The 14,757-nt window shown below is 41.8% G+C and overlaps 2 protein-coding genes across 2 annotated transcripts in view; both read left to right on the top strand.

The window, feature by feature from the left end:
* Nucleotides 1–957: 957 nt before the first annotated feature.
* Nucleotides 958–14,757, top strand: part of LOC143914230 (uncharacterized) — a 29,570-nt gene continuing 15,770 nt past the window's right edge. The window contains exon 1 of the mRNA XM_077434363.1: nt 958–1,939. Within this exon, the coding sequence (XP_077290489.1) occupies nt 1,291–1,683 (393 nt within the window). The 5' untranslated portion in view covers nt 958–1,290 and the 3' untranslated portion in view covers nt 1,684–1,939. The remainder of the gene's footprint in view (nt 1,940–14,757) is intronic.
* On the top strand, nt 3,079–12,878 carry LOC143913959 (nucleoprotein TPR-like). The gene is made up of 12 exons (XM_077434006.1): nt 3,079–3,586; nt 5,171–10,048; nt 10,121–10,264; nt 10,332–10,468; nt 10,552–10,611; nt 10,687–10,851; nt 10,919–11,023; nt 11,096–11,467; nt 11,910–12,000; nt 12,099–12,240; nt 12,325–12,473; nt 12,613–12,878. Exons 1-12 carry the CDS (start codon nt 3,193–3,195, stop codon nt 12,717–12,719), a joined length of 6,744 nt encoding a protein of 2,247 aa, XP_077290132.1. The 5' UTR covers nt 3,079–3,192; the 3' UTR covers nt 12,720–12,878.

Below are 14,757 nucleotides of genomic sequence, written 5' to 3'. Positions count from 1 at the left end.
CTTGCGATTTTCTTCCGCGCGATACAAACTATGTCGTACTTATAGAACACACTGGTTTAAGTACGACCGTACGCACATGTGACCAAAAAATCGCAGCTACTAAAAAGATGCAACTGGCCTCTTCGAGCAATGTGATTGTCACAAAATTAAATACTTTATATGAACCCGCGCGCATTTGCTGCAGCTTAGTCGCACTTCAGTATGTAACGAAGAGTGTCGAACCATTGATTTGATAAATTTCTTGGGATGACTTATCAAATCGAGATGAATTCTATGAAATAGTCCTGTCGCTATACGACATGGTCGAGTTTGGTCACCTTCCTGCGAGTGGGGACCAACTCGATTATGTTCGGAGCTAGCCACCTCACTCTGCCTTCAGCTGTCATAAATAAAACACGTGCATTAACAAGCCAGTCGTCTCATTCGTTCATCCCCCATAGTCCTTTTAGAAGCCTTTGACTACTAAGGGAATGTGGTTCGGTGAATACTAGTCAAATGTGATCCGGAAACAGGATAACCGGTCGCTCTAGATCGGTCGCACGTCGTCACCTGTGACCAGTTTCTCGCGACCAATTTTTGGGTGTGACCAGTTTTCTTGCGACCAGTTTTAGTGTGACGGGTGACGACGTGTGACCGATCTAGAGTGACCAGTTATCCTGTTACCGGTTCACATATGACTAGTAATCCGTTTACCAGGGAATGTACCCAATTTACAATATAAGGTCTGTTCATACCTATCCAGCACGACCCGTATCCTGCAGGTGTCATGCAAGTGCGGATAGTATTCTTTGGTACATTCTATATGGACGCGCATGAATGCGTAAATGCGCATGTGCGAATGGAGTATGAATACGTCCATATAATGTACTGTGGCGGCTCGCTTATACGACATGGTCGAGTTTGGTTGCCTTCCTGCGAGTGGGGACCAACCCGGCTGGGTTCGGAGAGCCGCTACTCACTCTGTCTTCAGCTGTCATATAATAAACACGTGCATTAACATGCCAGTCGTCTCATTCGTTCATCTTCCATACTGGTGACCCCCGACATCGAGTCACGCAGCCTCGATCAATTTCAACATGCCGCTCATCCCTGCCTCGCCGAGCCAGGCGGGGAAGCTACCCGCCGCGCCCCCATCGCCATCAACACGCGTCGCGGCCCGCGGGTGACAATAAACGAGCAGACACGGCTACCTACCTACCTACCGACGTCCAGCCACAACGTCGATGACAGGTGCTTTAAAAAAATGGGGGAGCGAATGAGACGACGATCTTGACAGCTGGATGTGGAGTCATGCGCGATCCACTACACATAGAACGGTCATCCAGCACCACAAGACATACACCACCTCAGCACCATCATCATCATCAAGGCCCCGTCCGTCCACACGAGCGTCGTCACGCCGAGACGGGCGGTAGCGCTACAACACCTCCACGAGCTACAACGACTCACAGTCCAGCTCGGAGTATCATCAACCACATCGATGCCCCTGCCGCCCCCGCCGCCCCACCAACCGACATCAGCTTCGGAAGAGCGGCGCCGGCGCAGCATCGCATCGCATCGGCGCGACCATCGGACCAGCCACCGTCCTGCTCGCGACGTCACCGCCCTCGAATGTACCATTCAGGGCGGTACACCTATACAGCGGATGACCCACGTCAACATTTTTTTTTTCTCCCCACTTAATAATTTTTTTCTCTTTGTGTAACAATAATTTTTTTTCTTTTGTAAAATTTGTTTCTTTGTAATTTTGGTATCGCTGATGCTGGGGGGGGAGTGATGTGGCGGCTCGCTTATACGACATGGTCGAGTTTGGTTGCCTGCCTGCGAGTGGGGACCAACCCGGCTGGGTTCGGAGAGCCGCTACTCACTCTGTCTTCAGCTGTCATATAATAAACACGTGCATTAACATGCCAGTCGTCTCATTCGTTCATCCTCCATAGTACCAAAGAATACTGTTGTGTACGGGGTGGGTGGAGGATCCAAGTAAAAGGCCAACAGTCGTCTCACAGCATTTATTGATGATTAAGGAGATACACGTATTGCCAGTGTTCAGTCCAGAATGACATGATATCGCCTACGTACCGCCTTATAAAGGGTAGATCTCTCAGGACGTCTAATCTGTTTACCTATTGTATAGTCACGTATTCGGATATGTATTTCCACGTCATTGGGTCTCCCCGTACCGATTCTGAGAAATAACTAATAACGGTCATTGTTTAGCCTAAATGCACTTAGAGTCCAGATATAATCTTTGGAAGTAAGTGCGAGCACTTAGTTAACCCGATAACAGATATCCGTTGGTCTAAGTGCAATTCGCTCAATCCGCGGCGTACGTAACAATACTATACGCACTTGCAGGATACGGGTCGTGCTGGATAGGTATTATGGGGGATGAACGAATGAGACGACTGGCATGTTGATGCACGTGTTTATTATATGACAGCTGAAGGAAGAGTGAGTAGCGGCTCTCCGAACCCAGCCGAGTTGGTACCCACTCGCAGGAAGGCAACCAAACTCGACCATGTCGTATAAGCGAGCCGCCACAGTATGAACAGACCTTTAGTCGTACTTCAGTACGTAACGAAGAGTATCATTGATTTGATAAATTTCTTGGGATCACTTATCAAATCGAGATGATTTCTATGAAATAGTTCTTTTAGAAGTCTCTGACTAATAAGGGGATGTACCCAATATTGTTATTTATGCTTTTCTTTTGCTTTTAAGCGCAACAACAAAGTCAAAAAGTCACAGCACAACGCGTTTCTGCAAAATCCATTTAAAACTTAAAAAGTGCGTGCACCGTAATATTTTTGTGCAATAGTTGCTGTCACTCGAAAAAACGATCGCGCGACAGAAAATCGCAAGTGCATTTGAGGCCAAAAAGTTTGTAAAAACTGACATAACCGTATTTTTTGTGTAATTTTACAAGACTCTTCTATATTTCACTTCGATCATTGGTCTGACAACATAATATATTATATCCTACATCATTCTGATCGTTTTTTTATTCCTATGAAATAAACAAAAGGCATTTATACGAACAAAATATTTAGTTATAGTCTTATAGATATGTAGGTTGGCTATAGTGGCGAACTGTCACGCTGAATAGTAAGCTAAGCGGCTGGCTTTTGTCGTTTGGCGCGCCGGCAGCCCGGCACCGGCTTTGAACCTGCAAAGTGGAAACAACTCGCAATGGACGAAGAGGCTAATAAGGAGGTGAACGCCCCCCAGTCCCCGCCCTCCCAGCCCTCTTCGCCCGCCGCGCCCCCCACGCCCCCTTCGCCCCATTCTCCCCATTTGCCCACTGCCACTTCTCCCACATCCACTCCCACACCCACACCCACACCAACCCTTCCCGCGGCGATTCCAACACACGATTCCCCACAGCCTCAGGAAAACCCCTCAGAGACACCCCAAGAAGGACCTCACCCCGAAGAAAACCAACCTCAAAGTCCCCAAAACGTTCCAACTGCCCAAGATGCGCAACAACCTCAAGTTTCGGAACAAGTCGATGCCCTACCACAAGATGTACCTACAGAAGAATTGAACGTGAAAATTGACGAACAGACGACTGCCGCAGCACCAGGTAAACATCGATACAATTTCACTTCACATTCTATTATACTGGCTATCATTATTTGATATGTTCTGCTTATATTTTCAAGATTTCAAAGCCTTTATTGCTGATATTCATCAGCGTGTTCTGATGACACATAGGCCTCCTCCAGACCTACAATAAATTTCTTTATTAAGAATCCTACTCCATATAGCCTCTTCGTTTCTTCTTTGTAGTAGAATATATAGTTGTCGTGTTCCTCTATTTGTTCGCCCAATCTTCTCACCTCGCCAAGTCTTATTACGTCCTATTTGATGTTTCTTAGAGCAATTTCTAATTGTAAGAGTTTTTCATCCATTCTCAAAGTCAAAGTGTTGTAGGTTGCTATGTATAGAGATTACGTTTGTTTGCTTTTGGTGTTGGTCGGAAGTCCCACGGTGACCAGCCGGGTTGAGACTTGTGGTAGTTTTTGTTGTTTTTACTGTTTCCTTTCCAGTTGCTGAAGTCTTTTAATTGCTAATATTTGCTTCCGTTGCTGCTGACTGAATTAGATCTGGCTTTTGTACCTGTGAAGCTGTTTGTTTTATGTAGCTTGCTCGGTGCTTGCTGCTTATTGCCCAATGTGGGAGTTGATTTTGTCGACTTTGAAGGCGATCTCTTTCTATTTTCTACTATGTCCTTAACTATCAGTTTATCGTAATGGATGTAGGCGAATTTGATTTTCAATTCCCTTCTTTTTTCTAGGACATCTTTAGGGAAATCGTTGGTAGCGTATATTCCTGCCGAGAATTGCTTATTGTTTTTGAATATTTATATTGTTCTCCATGCAAGCGTTAATTGTATAAGGATTGGTCTTGCTTTATCTTCATTTTTTCCTATGCGAGTCACTTGGTTTAGCTCCCATATGTCCTATTCGTTTAACTGGACCTTTTTACTCATATGGTTTAGGAGTTCCAGAACTTTTTCCATAAGTTCTTGTTTGTTTGCCTCGGACTCTGGAATTTCGTGGAGAATTATATTGTTCTTCCTGGCTTCTTTTTCCAGGTGTCGGACTCTAGTTTTTAGCATACCTACTTCCTTCTTCAGTGTTTGGTTTTCTTCTATGATGGGCTTAATTTTTTCTTCAAGAGTTGCAGATATTGAAACTGCTTATATTATATTGACATAAAAAATATGATCAGAAAATTCATACATATGTATTTTGGGATAAAATCACATTTTCAGGTCCAAAATAGTAAGTTTGTTCACATTTACGTGATGAATTTGAACTTTCCAGAAGCAAATCCTAATTCTGAAATGAACCCGAATTTATAGGATGAAAATCATATCATATTTTCGGAGTAAAATCAGATCACTGATATAAAAAAATGATTTTATTTATTATTTGGAGAAAATTTAAACAATTCTATAGATGCGAATACCAAAAAATAAAAAATAGCATTCAAATTGATCGATTGTTTTCTAAATATATCAGCTCTTCAAGAAAGATACTAAAACAAATTAAATAATTCTCCGAAGTAATTAAAAAAAATGGACTTTGATTTTAAATTAATTATTTTCATAAAGTCGACTGTTTTAATTAAGTGTTTGATTTTTTTAAACTTTTATTATTAGATATTCTACAAGAAGATGTCCAAGAAGAAATAGTCGAAAGTATGGAAGTGAGTCAAGTGGAAGCAGACCCAGTGGAAGCAGACCCAGTTGAAGCAGACCCAATTGAATCCATAGACAATTTGAAAAGTCAATTGCACGAATTGTCATGTAAATTGGCTGTTTCGGAAGAGCGTCAAAGAAAAGACAGAGAGAACTCCGAAGCGTATCAACAACAGAGAGACGGTGCAGTTCGCGAATGCAACACCTTAATGGATATGATCTCACGACTAAACTCAGAAATCGTGAACCTCAACGAAACGCTTTCTAAAACTTCCACACAACTGAAAAACGCCATCGATTCCAAATGCGAAATCATTTCCAAAAATGACGAACTCAAAACCAAAGAACTATCGTTACAGTACCGGGAAGAGCTCATGGAACGGGAGAAGACCATCCTCAACGAGGCGAACCAAAATTTGAGCACCGAATTGAGTAAGAAAAACTTGGAACTTGAAACATTTAGGATAAACCAATTTTGGAAAGTGGGCTCACTTGAAACTCAGTTGGCGCAAAAGACCGAAGAGGTGTCGATAGCCGACGAAGACATTGCGCATTTGAGAAGAGAACGGTTGACGCTCATTGCCGAAGTTGAAGATCTCCATAGAAAATTAGACGAACAGCGCGAAGCCGAGAATAAGCTCTGTGACGAGCTGCAGAAGAAACTCGATTCGAAGACCAAAATCGCTGACGTTTATAAAAACATGCGCGACGACTCCGATTCAAAATGCACTGAACTCGTCAACGGCGTGACCGAACTACAAAAGTTACTAAACGAAGCTGTCGAAAAGTACGGAGAACTCGAATCAAAGAATCTTCAAATGGATATGGACCATGAAGCGATAATCATGCAGAAAAACAGCATGATCGCTTCGCTGAAGGAAGATCTAGAGAACGCTAGGCAGGATTCGAAATGCACCAAAACTGAACGAATCCATTCAAATCTCAAAGATATATCTCCGACTGCGGCAGTCGCGCGCGAGTTCATCAAGTCTGGTTTATCTCTTCAAGAAATATACGCTCAGTTGATGCACGTTTCGGACGAGCTCGCCAGGGAAACCAACGAGAATGCTCAGCTCAAAGAAGCCCTCAATATGATAATGTCCGACCTCGAAGAGAAAGCTCCGTTCATCCAACGCCAAATATCCCAAAACGAACAGATCTTAGACAGTAATTCGGTCATTACTCAACAATTGGAAACCGTAGAGTTAGAATATAACCAATTAAAAGACGACTATGCGGAATCCATGAAGTTGTCCAATCATTTTGAACGCGAGAATAAACGACTCAAAGACGAACTAGTAGATTTGGGTCGGCAGGTTTGTTTCTTGTTGAAGGAAGTCGAAGTGAGCCGAGGTGGGAATCTGTACGGAGATAAAGATATTTCTACGAGTACGAGCGCTTCGGAATTCAGTTCGTCTCAAATTATATCCAAGAATTTAGTCACGTTTGGCGACATTCAGGAAATACAAGCGAATAATCAAAAACTTTTGAGGCTCGTCCGAGATTTGACCGAAAAGCAGGAAGAGTGCGAATCCATCAAAGATCAATTCGACAGTGGAGAGTTGCAAGTTAAATTGGAATCGCTCAACGATAAAATAGCCGAGTTGAGTAATTGTAAAGAGCGTCAAATGAAGACTATATCGGGTTTGATTCGGCAACGAGACATGTATAAAAAGCTTAACCATGAAAAACTTCGTGACAGTTCAATGAACATTGATACTGGTGAGAACGACGAACTAGACACCGCCAATAAGGAGTCTGCAGACCAGTCTAAGGTTCACAACGAGAGTGCGTCCAGTCAAATGAAGATGAAATTATTAGAGGAACAGTTGGAAGATGTCAAGAAGCAATTGCATCTCGAACAGGAACATCATAAGAAATACGAAAGCTTGACTGATTCAAAGGAGAAGTCACTTTTGGCTCAAGTCGATAGGCTGAAGAAGGAATTGGCTGAAGTTAGCGAAACTTATAAAAAGTTCTATTGTGCCGCAGAAGCGCATAGCGAAAAAAATAAAACACTTCAGAACGAAATTGCCATTCAAAAGAAAAAGAACGCTATTTTGGAAGACAAGAGCGGAAAGTGTAGTACTAAATTGGCCGAGTATGAAATGAACAATAAGTATTTGCAGCAGAAGGTTTCCATATCTGAAAATAAGGTATTGCAGAACGAAACCATTCTCGGCAACTTGCAAAAGGAGTCTCAATATTTGAAAGAGCTGAAGGGTGTTCTGTTGAAAGAAAAGGACGAACTCAACGAAAAGCTGCGGCACCAGTCTACGTTGATCGCCAATTTCGAAACCATCAAAGACATTGTCGAGAAGAAACAGACAAATGATAAGACCAAATTCGAAAACAAACTCGACGAGTTCACTAGAGAGTGTTCGCTCTTGAGGCGAAAGCTCGAGGAGAAACAGGTCGGATTTTCAGCAGAGAATGGCAACGTAGGAGATAAATCTGAGGTTGAAAAGATGAAGCTAGAATTGAATAATGCTAGGCAAGAGCTTGAAATCAAGTCTCAACAACTGAATGAATTGAAAGACTTGGCTGGTGAACATGGCCAGTCGAGAGCTCAGCTGAAGACTCTCAATAGTAAACTTAACGAGAAGCAATTGGAAGTTGATTCGATACAGCAACAGCTGATAGATAGCAGAGAGCATATTAAAAACATCACCGCTATATCGGAGAACGCCGAAAAAGAGTTGAAGAAGTTGAACGATCAATTCAATATCTATAAAGCGGTCACCGATACGAAACTAGCCGAGTATGAATGCTTCATGGCAAATTTGAAAGACAAATGTGGCGAATTGGAAGCTGAAATTTCGCTGCAGAATACAAATCAAGATGAATTGATCAACGAAGTGAAAGCTCAACTGGTTCAGGCTGAAGATAATATTAAAAATATTTCCTTGCAATTGTTCGAGAAGACGTCATCGTTGGATGAAGTTCAAGCCGAATGCCTCAAAACTACCGATAGGATTAACGTATTGAGTGAAGAAAATTCAGCATTAGGCGTTTCTTTAGCGGAATCTACTCAAAAGAACTCTCAACTTCAGACTCAAGTAATATCACTCAATCAGCAGATAACAGAGTTGACTTGCTCGAACGTCCAATCGGAGGAGCGTTTCAACGAGAATGCCAAGTCTTGGGAGGAAAATGTTCAGCGCCTGCTCGCTGAAAAGGAACAGTCGGATTTGGCGCTCGTGGAAATGAAACACCAAAACACTCTTCTCCACGATCAAATTGAAGTGTTCAACGCTCAATACATCATGTCCAAGAAGTTGAAACAGCCCGAGGATCTGAACGAATCGTCCTTGGGAGAAAGCGCCGCTAATGCTTCTGTGCTGGACAGCGATAACAAATCACACCTGCTTCAAATCATTCGGTACCTGAGAAAAGAAAGGGATGTGCACAGTCGAAAGTTGGACACGATGAGGGAGGAGAATCTAAAGATCAAGTCGGAGCTTGAGTCCGCACAGTCCGACTTGAACGATTTGAAAAAATCACAAGATGGAAACAAAGATGAGTCCCAGCTCAACGTATCTTTGACGCATTCTGAAATCGTACAAAAGTTCGAATCGTTGAATGAGATGACTGTGAGTAATTCTCTGCTGCGGGATGAGAGGGATAAATCGCTCGATACTATAAAGAGTCTATCACAAAAGTTGAAGGAATTAGAAGAGAGTGTAGCTCTTTTGCAAAGCAATAATGTCACACTTAATAAAAGAATCAATAGTACAATAGTTGAAAAAAATTGTATTTCGGCAGAATGCAGTCGGTGGAAGACAAGGGTGTCTACTTTATTAGAAAAAACAAACAAAACTAACCCGGAAGATTGGAAACGGCTTCAAAATGAACGAGAATCGTTGGCTAAAATGCTTACCAATGAAAAGGAAAATGTTAAAAAGTTAAGAGAGGAAGCCGTCATGTCTAAATTGGAAAAGAGCAGATTGGAAGAACAAGTCCACGCGCTGAATAGTCAATTGGGAAATCTTAGCGATGAAAATAAGAAACAAACTGCCGATTTGAGGCATGATATTGCAAAGCTATCTTCGGAATTGAACGATATCAAATCGACGTTGAAAGATAGAACTGAAGAAATTTCAAAGCTGAACGAAAACATAACCGCAGCCAATAATCTAGCTGCCGAATCTAAGAATAAAGAAACTCAAATACGCAAAATTGCAAAGCAATACAAAAACCAATACGAAACTTTGTTCAAATCCGTCGAAGAGGATAAAAAGAAGTTGGAGTCAACAGTCGCGGAGAGCGCTCAGCTCTCCACCGGACAATCCGACGCTCAAAAAGAACTCGAACAGAAGATTGTAGACCTGGAAAGAGCGAACACTGAAAAAACGGCCGAATTAGAAGTGCAAGTTGCGTCGTCGCTCGAGAAGTACGACACGCTGCAGAAAGAAATCGCAACGCTGCGAACCAAAAACGAAGAATTGGAAGAGAAAGCCAAGCTCACTCTCAAACAAGCCAAAACCAAAATCTTCATTCTGACCGAGTCGAAGGAAAATCTCACTAAAGAACTGAACGAAGTCAAAGCCAAGGTCGAAGCGTTCGAGCAGAACAAAGACGAGCACGACGTGAGACTGACGGCCTTGAAATCGCAGTACGACGGCAGAATAGTCAAATTGGAAAAGGAGAAGACCCAGTTGCTTCAAACGCAACAGAACGAGGTGGCTCAGTTGAACAAGCAGATTGAAGCACTCGTGCAGAAAAATGCACAAATTCAAAAACAAGTCGACACTCTCATATCGAAACCTTCGACCAGCTCGAACCAAGGGGAGAAATCCGGAAGCGAACCTCCCACAGCCAACATCAAACCGATGGCTGGTAAGAACCACATATTATTATCATATCCTCATATTAGAATGTACAATATTTACACGTGTGTATAATATTCAGGTACGCCTACGTCGGTCGCAAACAGACGTATGGGCGGAGACACTCCGCTGGCTTCCATCAAGCCGATGACTTCCATATCGGGCGTCAGGACGGCCGCCGTTCTGCCGACTACCGTCACCTCGCACCAATCTCCGCACACGACAGGTTCATTCAAATTCAAATTGTTCATTGTGAATTTCGTTCCGTCTTACTGTGAACGGATCAATTGTAGGTAACGTAATCAGCGATGTCATCTCGTCCTCTCCGAGCAGTTCTCACGCGACGGAATATCTTCCGAGCAGCTCTTCCACTGCCAATCGGTTGCATCAACCGCTTCAGCAGCATTCGACTCCGCCGGAATCTAGTCAGGTATATTTTATCGATTGTATTATATCGGTGATTATGTAACGTATATGCCATGTTCTTATATGTATTGAAATTCATTGTTTCAGACTGTCGCTTTGGTCTCCCCTCGGATGGAAACGCCTGTCGTGGATGCGACCGTGACACAAGTCGGTATCATTGTTTAAAGGCTTCGCTCACATTAAAACCCTCGCATGCTATATAATCGGTGATTTATTTTTCAGTTGTCTTCGACTTCTAATAACGGCTCGAGTTCCACGGTTACTACGTCGTATTCAAACGTGGCTGAAAGGCAAGACAGTGATGGCGGTAATAGTAATACGGCTCAGAAGAGGTCACGTGATGATCTCTCAGACGAGAAGCATAACCTCAAACGTCCTAAAGTGCAAGTAAGTGTCGTCTGAATATTCCTTTACGTATGTATGTGTGTGGTTTTAATGTGTTTTTCATTTTTAGAAGACTAGTTGTGAGGCTGAATATCAAGTTTCAACGTCTTCACAAAAAGATCAAGACGATAGCGTAATCGTAGTCGATTCGGAGGATGAAGAAAATGATTATGAGGTGTGTTTTAATTTAAAGTATGTGTTGTACTGGTCGAAATAATATTAGAGTGACTAATTGTGTTCGTTTCAGGAATCGAATTTGTATATTGCACAAGACGAAAGTGAAAATGATGACGAGGAGGTGGAAGAGGAGGACGAAGTTGAAGAGGAAGAAAATGACGACGAGGAAGATGACGATGATGAAGATGACGATGACGAAGTTGAAGATGAAGAAAATGAGGCAGTCAACGACGAAGAGAAGGATGGAGAGAATGAAGAAATCGTCGAAGAGGAAGAGATGAATGCTGAAGAAGAAGAAGAGGGTGTCGAGAATGAAGAGTCAGATCGAGAAGTTGACTATCAAAAAGACAGTGATGAGGAAATGGACGATGAAGAAGGTTCTGATTCGCCGAATAAAAAATCAAACATCTCCAACGTGGAGCTGATCGATGATACTTCACAGGTGTGATTTTGAAACAAATTTGACATGTCACATTTCGTTCGTTCATGAACATACTAGTTTGTTCATACATGAACCATTCTGACCAGTTTTAGTGTACACAAAAGAACTACATAGTTGTTCATACTATTAGACACAAGTTTAAGTATTGTCAATCATTTTCTATGTATTAATGCTTTCCCTAGGTTCCAATGTTTTTAATATTAACGAAAATGGGAATCATAGCAACGTTGTAATGTAGATTTCCCTTTTAAATACTTGGCGTTTTGACAGTTTCATGCGACACCTGATGAGCCGAGTGATTTGAAGATAGCTTTTGACTGTTTAAACTAATAAAACCAATAGTTCGTGTATGAACAAACTAGTATGTTTATGAACAAATCGGAGTGAACACTCGGGACTGTAACATATACAATTTGTATATTATTAAAATCTTTTTACATAGGAAAACAACGAAGAGGTGCAAAAAACATCAACGACAATTCCTTCATTGCAAACTTCAGCTGAACGTCCTCAATCGATTTCCAACAATCCAGGTAATCATTGCAATATGCTATATTAATTATGTTTTTATTTTTTTTATTTACAGCTTAAATTCGCATTTATCCAACTAATGATTATTTTAAATGATTAGCTAATTCATCCCATACTTTTTTCGTCCTACGTGCTGCAGGAAGTGGGATCAGTTCTAACGTAACCGGACATACGTACGAAGAGGGAGACGACGGTATTGTACCGTCTACTCCGACTCTTTACATGCCGACTAGAAATGACGGGTATTTATTTGTTCATAGATGAATATTTATAATTCGTTCGATGATATGTAATACTAGTGTGGATTTTATTTGTTTTATATGAAGTTTCGGCGAGGCTGTAAGATCCCCGACAGCTGAAAATGCTCAAACGGGACGCTTTTCATTCAGCTCGAGCAACACTGAGGGTACTGGAGGTGTATTGGAAAACACGCATGCCGATCTCACCGCGCAATTGTCTTCACATCAAAGTCGAAGTATGCAATTGAAGTAAAATCACTACTTAGCCGAGATTAGCTTATTTTATACTTGATGCCTTTTTCTATATTCTGATTACGACGGTTTGAGTTCAATTTAAGTTGTCGTGTTGCTGTGAATTTTTTTTATGTCTTTCAGATGATTTATCATCTTCGAATAGGGGCGAATCCGATCTGGACAATTTCGACAACGGAGAAGGAAACGAAGCCGTTAGAAACTTAGAAGCATCTTTCGCCCAAGACTAGTTTTTTTTTAATTTGTATATCGTATAGTTTGACATATATTCAGAGGCTGTGTAATCAATTTTTATTCAGTTCTCTGAAGGCATGATTCCAATATCTATGACATTCGAAAAGCAGTCACTCGTTAATTATGAAATAATCTATTGTATATATATATATATATTTGTAAAGAAACTCTTCAAGCCAACTTTTTTTTTAACTTTATTTAAGGTGTATTTACTATAATTGAATAAAATTGGTTCATACAAATATTGTTTAGTTGTTTTTACGATTCCTTCCTAATAACAACTTGTAACGTGACGTTCTCCCAGCCGTCCCATCAGTGGCAACATTAGTCCTTATTTCGGGTGGCCACACTCAGGCCGAGAGTTTTTACCGCGAAAAGCAGGAGACGAGAGCTATTCATTCATTCGCATTTCGGTCGTCCACGGGTACAGGCATGCCCCCCCCTCTCTAATCTCTCGCGAGCCGTTCCCATCGCGAACGTGCCCAGATATCAGCCATCTTGTTAAATAACCGCGGGACAATTGAGTGTATCATCACTCCCTTACCTGAGTTCCAACAGTTCGTCACCTGTATCTCCACGCAGCTTCCTAACCCCGTGCGGGTTAACCTTTCCGTGGTAGCCAAGCGCTCCGGAAAGCCCTAGAAGCATCAGCCGCTGGAAGACAGACCAGGTGAACCGAGAGTCAGCTTCACAACAGCTGCGCTGCATCTATAGACGAGACGAGGATTCTAATCAGGAACTTCACGACAACTATAATACATCCCAGGTTAGCCATTCTGTTCCCTTTGATCCCCCACCACGGAACGAACGCACCTGGAAGAACGAACAAACGTATCCCTGTACGCCAGTAACTCTCCCAGCGAGAGAGTTGTATTCCCGGTAAACGGACTACTAGTCATATGTGAACCAGTCACAGGACAACCGGTCGTTCTAGATCGGTCACACGTGATCATCCGTCACACTAAAACTGGTCACACCCTAAAATCGGTCACGAGAAAACTGGTTGACCGATTTAAGGGTGTGACCAGTTTTAATGTGACGGGTGATCACGTGTGACCGATCTAAAGCGACTGGTTGTCCTGTGACCGGTTCACATTTGACTAGTAATCACCGAACCGTATTCCCGCGTAAATACGTTCTGTCGCAAACTGTATTTATTCGACTGGTAACACTCTTTCAAACAAAACAATGTTGCTTAGTAACAAATTTTATCAATAAAGCAATTAAAGTGTCAATATTATAGTTTGTAAATAACGTTTTGTGATTTTGGGAGCATTTATTTTAAAAATGAAAAGCAACAATTTATCCGTCAAATTTCAAGATGAAGTTGTCTCGTCTTCTAAAATGCAAAAGATGGGGAAGCCGCGGCTCACTAAGAAATTAAAACAAGACATTATATTGGAGTCTATGAAATTTCCCGACATTCATCCGTATTTCAAGTGCCGTCATTTGGACGATGACCGCTATAAATCTGATGCAGCTCCGCAGCCCGACTTCGTGACCATCCTCGATATTGACCCCGACTTCTATTCCATCCTCAAATTCGATCAGACGAAGCAAAAAGCCAGTGCGAAAGATTGCGCTGCCGAGTCTAAGAAATGTTCCGTATTGCTACTGAAAGCTGGGTATGAGTTCAATTTAAGTTGTCGTGTTGCTGTGAATTTTTTTTATGTCTTTCAGATGATTTATCATCTTCGAATAGGGGCGAATCCGATCTGGACAATTTCGACAACGGAGAAGGAAACGAAGCCGTTAGAAACTTAGAAGCATCTTTCGCCCAAGACTAGTTTTTTTTTAATTTGTATATCGTATAGTTTGACATATATTCAGAGGCTGTGTAATCAATTTTTATTCAGTTCTCTGAAGGCATGATTCCAATATCTATGACATTCGAAAAGCAGTCACTCGTTAATTATGAAATAATCTATTGTATATATATATATATATTTGTAAAGAAACTCTTCAAGCCAACTTTTTTTTTAACTTTATTTAAGGTGTATTTACTATAATTGAATAAAATTGGTTCATACAAAT

Source organism: Arctopsyche grandis, chromosome 7, assembly GCF_051622035.1.
Source record: "Arctopsyche grandis isolate Sample6627 chromosome 7, ASM5162203v2, whole genome shotgun sequence".
Lineage (NCBI taxonomy): Eukaryota > Metazoa > Arthropoda > Insecta > Trichoptera > Hydropsychidae > Arctopsyche > Arctopsyche grandis.
The sequence above is the reverse complement of the archived record's forward strand: the minus strand, read 5'-3'. Positions and strand labels throughout refer to the sequence as shown.